The following is a 6000-nucleotide window of genomic DNA, read 5'->3' as shown; positions in this document are numbered from 1 at the left end:
ACGGCCCATTGAGGCCCAGATGAGAGAACCTCTCTTCTCTCCAAGGCAATGAAGTAAGTGGTTAATAACCAGCTCTTGGCGTACCTGAAGAACACCAGATTATAGTGACCGGCAATACGGCTTCCGCCATGGTCGTGGCGATGGTGATCTTTTGGTATACTTATAGTTGGGCCACCGCCATTGAGAACAAGGGAGAGGTACTGGCAGTTAGCCTAGATATCGCTACCTAAGGTTTTTGATAGAGTTTATCATAAGACGCATCTCCCCAAGCTACCCTCGTACGGGCTCCCAGAAAGGCTTTGCACGTGGGTCGCCAGCTTTCTACCTGGGTGAAGCATTTCAATTTTCATCGACGATCAATACTCAGAAAACCGGCCCATTAACGGAGGTGTACCCCAAGGATCTATCCTATCACCGACCCTGTTCATCCTTCATATCAATGATAAGCTAGAAACTAGCAATATCTATTGCTGCTATGCGGATGACAGCACAGATGATAGCCAGTACACAGGTCGTGCAAATGCCTATCGTGAGCAGGTTTTGGAAAGCAGAATGCAACTTGTGTCTCAAATCGATGCCTCTCTTGAGCAGGTATCCGAGTTGAGTAAACATAATCTCGTCTAGTTGAACCCCAGTAAGAAGTTTTGCACATTTTCCGCATATAAAACCCCATTTGACATAACATAGCGCCAATATTACAGGACATTCCCCTTACCGTGTCCAAGAGTATCGGGATATTCGGTGTCAACATTACGAAGGAGGTCTAGTTTCGGGGTCACAAAGTACAAAAAGGGCACACAAAGTGTAGACAATACTTTTATGTTCATTTTCTACGAAAAATTTGTATGTTTCTTAACATTTATACAGCAAATTATTTCACACTTTTAATTCTTGATTAGCTGGCAGTGTTCGCCACACCGAACATAATTTTCCTGAAAAACTGAAAGATTATGATTTTTTTAATTATTTTTTCGGGGCTCCTTATGACCCATAAAAATAGTATTCAACAAAAAAAAACGGTATTTTTAATGTTTCTATGTCTGCCAAATTAAGGGTTAAGAACTGTCAAAACGAATTTGAACGGTGTGCTAATATGGAATTTATATGAAATCGAATTGAGTGACGTCACGGTCAATAAAGTTACTTTATATATTTCTACCTGACTTATTAAATAGAAAATCGATTAAAATAGTTATTTGTTATACAAGGGGGCAAAGATGTATTTTAACGCCGAGTGTGGAATTGAAAAACGAGCAAGTTAAAGGATTCTATAGTTGAACCACGAGCGAAGCGAGTGGTTCGAGAATAGAATCCTGAAGTTGCGAGATTTTTAACACACGAGAAGTAAAATACGTTTGCACCCGAGTGTAACACAAAACTTTTCCCCTCACTATAGCGAGCAAACTACAACGCAAAAAATGCGTTTATCACTGCTTCCAGTAGTTCCACAGGTGGTAAATCATCTTTATTACTAGATTCACCTACTTTTATCAATTTTAAAGCATTTAATTTGACTTTATTCAAGGTCAAATTACTTTACCCACTAGTGGATAAAATGCGTTTTTACCCGCTGGTATTAAAGGACAAAACACGTGTTTCCGAGCTAGTGAGGGGAAAAATAACTTATGTCCATGTATTTCCTCAATAATTATCTGATGCTTTATTTCGTGCATAGTATAAAATATTTTATTTTAAGAACAGTCAAGTTCCCTATTGTTCTAATGAAATTCCGCAACATGGCGCATAGTACATATTTTCTGGTTATGCCTTATTGAGAAATCTCCTCGTCAAAGTACATTAATTAAAAGTATGGACAACTTGTGTTTGTATTTTTCATTTTAAGGCATAATATGTATCGTTCTACGATAAACGGTACCCTATGGCGGAACCAGTTGCATAACGCCACGTTAGTGTCTGCAGAAGCGTCATTAAGGGCCAGTTGCATCAACCACATTTGACAGACACATCATCGTCATGCAGCAGACGTCTATGGAACTTCCCATACAATACAATTTAACGAACGCTTTAACGGTGACAGGCGGTCTGGCCCTAATAATAGCCAAATAATAGCGTACGCGCCAACCGCCATAAGGTAGGTACCTTTAAAGGAAGAAATATATAAAAGGAGATTTATAAAAACACACCAATCAATTTTATCAATTTATTACACCATTATTATACAAAATAAATCTCAAATACAATAATAATATTATAAGTAACACAACCAAAGCAAAACATTAAACATTGGATTTGAGAGATACGTCTATGTCACGGTAGGCCCGTAAAGAATCCGTAAATGCATGACATTACATGGCGACAGTACATCCAAACAGTTCATTAAGTATGACTCGATTATGATGATAACTACTCAAGTACTCATTGGCAGAAACCGACTTCATTATAAAAACTGGCATATTTTTCAGTCCAGACCCAGTATAATAATCACAAGTCGCTCAGATGTTTCACCATTTAAAAATACATTTACGTACATAATAAAGCTAGATATAAAAAATAAACTTCTAAAATTGTACACAACATAGCAACAGCGTTAAAATTAAAGTACAAACCTTAATCGTTCGAAAGACAAAATTTTGTCAAATTCGTTTCATTTCGCGCTTTTTGGCAACGGAAAGTCATAGGCTACGTCAATATGGTCGAGTATAGTCAGTAAGTACTACAAACTAAGCCAAAAGCACGGAAATTAAGGGAACGTTATAAGATTAGTATATTAAAACGGTTTACAATGGTCCACCTAACAGCACGGTATAAAAGAGTAGCTAATGAGTAGATTAGATATGTGATGTATTAAAATATAATCAGGAGAAGCACAACATAGGCGCGATAGTATCTCGCCCGGAAGATAGACTACCCGTTCTTTTTTATTATCTATATGAATGGGATATGTAGTCTATCGTGGGGATATACTATAGGGCTCATAATTGTGTTTTCCCTGCTGCAGCGATGGAGACGCGTACTGATATATGAACAACGGCTCGCTCGCGAACCAACGGTATACAAGTTAATATCACAATGCCGAGTCAGCCGCGCCGCCGCCGCCGCAGGACCCTACCCTAAAGCGTATAATAGTAGAAATATAGTATACCTAGCGATTTATAACCGATAACCATACTTGACCAGAACCGCCTCGGTTCAGACCGTCGTCCGAGCTAACTCTTTGGCAACACGCACTGACACGACTTACTTATCGCAAATATCACTGCTAACAATTCGATGCCATCTCTCGTCGGCGGTTAAACGTAACAATAATTAAGGATTTTTAAAAATACTGTTAATTAATTACAAATTCATATAAAATTAAAAAGTGAATATTGCGTTTCTAATAATTCATAAAATTAAACAAAATTTAAAAATAAATATGGAATAAAACAATTATTTACAGGGAGAGGCCACGACACAGGCCGGTAAGCAATTCCGACATACAAATCCGTGTTTTGATCTACACTACGGTCTACGGCGGTTACATCAAAATATCACGAGACAGAATACATAGTTTCATTCCGTTAGTATAAAACGACGACACTCGGAACTACCTTAAAGCGTGCCTTTACGATTATTGTATCAAATCCTTCAACGATATTCGGTATGAGTAGAAAAGTACGAAATAACTGTGGTTGTACAAAATTACTAGTCTATCGCGGTTGGTGACCTATCGAAGTTTCGAAATATTTTCGATTAAATTTCAAGTATTTTGACAAAAGCATCGTATATCACGTGAAATTTAGTCTTTCGTTAAATGGTTCGAAAGTATGATAGGTAACCGCCGCTTAAGGTTAGTCCGGCTGGGCGTCCGGGTCCGGAGTCCGGTCCGTGTCCAGGTCCGGGTCCGGCGCCGGACGGCATCAGCCGGCGGGAGCGCCGCCGGGTCAAAACAGGCCGACGTCCTTCTTGAGGTTGGTCTGCTTCCACGCCGGGAGCACTGCGAACTCCTCTTTGGTCATGCCGAAAGCTTCCTGTAAATATTTCATTCATTTTAGTCTAATGGTAAAGAGTGGGTAGTGTGTATGCTAAGACTGGAGAGAAGCGCAAAAAATTCTAGACTCAAAGCTGCAGCTTGTCAAATGTAAACGCTGGAAAACTTCGACACAGTTCTTAGCAATCAAACGGATAGGGACGGCAGACCCATCTTTTTGAGACTCATTTAATGTAGACAGAATATAGAAGTATGTTTAGCTCGTGCTATGTATGTTTGAGTAGAGAAAAGAAGAATGAAAATAATAATTTCACGCACGTAATCTAAACTCAATTTTAGATTATCAGGGTTTGTTTTAAAGCATAGAAGAGGTACCGATCATCGGTTGTTCTCTGTATTTATCTTTTCTAAGCCCAAAAGTCAAAATTGACACCCAACTACCTTAATTAATACTAACTACGTTAGTAATGTTGCTACTTCTGACGTTGACATAATTCTTGTTTCCTGCCTGTAAAATTATTTCAGCTATGCGAAAACATATTTGTATCTTATATTTTAGTACTGTTAGTTGAGTTTTTTAGTTTAGTTCTATATTTTCTATTTACAGCTGTGGAGTTATTAGTTAAAGTTATGTCTGTTACTTATAGTCACCAGCAATAACATTGTACAAAAAGAAGGCTGCATAAATATCAGACACCCTCTTATAGCTCTAGAAATAGGAGTGTGTCAGATATTTTGCGCCTTTTTTTTGTGCGATGTTATTGCCAATGAATCCGATAACTGTATAGTGTTTAAACACTAATTTCAAAGAGTTCAGCTTGTCTCAAATCAACCTATTTTACGTTTACAATTAGTAGAATTTACCTAAACCGGCTTTAAATTGGACTTTAATTTCTGAAAGTACGAGTCAACCAATTGGAACCTAGGCCACTGTAGAACTATGTCACAGTGACGTTTTAAATCAAATTGTAAGAAATCTCTTGAAGAAGCTTGTCGTTTTGACATGGTTGCAGAGTGGCCTAGGGTTCCAATTGGTTGACTGCCTATTGGTTGGTATCCTTTTTTGCCAACAATTTGATAATCGACGGTAGAGCGTAAGATTCAGCAGATTGTAAGTTCCTGTGTAACGTTTTGAGGATAGTTACTCAAAAGATACGCTGGATCTTACGATTTACTGCCAACATATAAAACCCCTACCCCCACCACCACACGGTGTATTTACCGTAAAGTCCGGTGTAGACAGATGCCGACACATGGTCGGGTAGCAGCTCTCGCCAACTTTATACCCGTGCTCGACGATTGCTAGTCATACAACCCTCACCACACTCCATACATACCGTGAAGTCTGGCGTAGACAGACGCCGCTCTAAATGGTGTGAATCCACGTGGTCTGGCAGCGGACGACGCTGAGGGTAGCTAGTGGCAGCTCCGCTGAGCGCGCCAGCAGCAGAGACAGCTCGCGTAGACCCGTGCTAGAATGTTATCCTGTCCCACTATACACCCCGTCCACTACAGATACATACCGTGAAGTCCGGCGTAGACAGATGCCGCTCTAAATGGTGTGGATCCACGTGGTCTGGCAGCGGACGACGCTGGAGGGTAGCTAGCGGCAGCTCCGCTGAGCGCGCCAGCAGCAGAGACAGCTCGCTTAGACCCGTGCTAGAATGTTATCCTGTCCCACTATACACCCCGTCCACTACAGACACATACCGTCAAGTCTCGCGTAGACAGATGCCGCTCTAAATGGTATGGGTCCACTTAGTCGGACAGCGGACGACGCTGAGGGTAGCTAGTGGCAGCTCCGCTGAGCGAGCCAACAGAGACAGCTCGCTTAGACCCGTGCTAGAATGTTATCCTATCCCACTCGGGCCACTATACACTCCATCCACTACAGATACATACCGTGAAGTCTGGCGTAGACAGATGCCGCTCTAAATGGTGTGGATCCACGTGGTCGGGCAGCGGACGACGCTGCAAAGCCGCCAGTGGCAGCTCCGCTGAGCGCGCCAGCAGCCGCGACAGCTCGCCCGCGCCGAGAAGGATCTCGCCCGCTTTGTACCCGTGCTGTA

The 6000-nt window shown here is 41.2% G+C and overlaps 1 protein-coding gene across 1 annotated transcript in view; it reads right to left on the bottom strand.

Annotated features, from left to right (window-relative positions):
• Positions 1-2147: 2147 nt before the first annotated feature.
• Positions 2148-6000, bottom strand: part of LOC125231690 — a 359160-nt gene continuing 355307 nt past the window's right edge. Inside the window, 2 exon segments of the mRNA XM_048137216.1 lie at positions 2148-3971; positions 5834-5995. Of these exon segments, the coding sequence (XP_047993173.1) occupies positions 3885-3971; positions 5834-5995 (249 nt within the window). The 3' untranslated portion in view covers positions 2148-3884.

Source organism: Leguminivora glycinivorella, chromosome 12 (assembly GCF_023078275.1).
Source record: "Leguminivora glycinivorella isolate SPB_JAAS2020 chromosome 12, LegGlyc_1.1, whole genome shotgun sequence".
In the NCBI taxonomy this organism is placed as follows: domain Eukaryota; kingdom Metazoa; phylum Arthropoda; class Insecta; order Lepidoptera; family Tortricidae; genus Leguminivora; species Leguminivora glycinivorella.
This window is presented reverse-complemented; position numbering and strand designations above follow the sequence as displayed.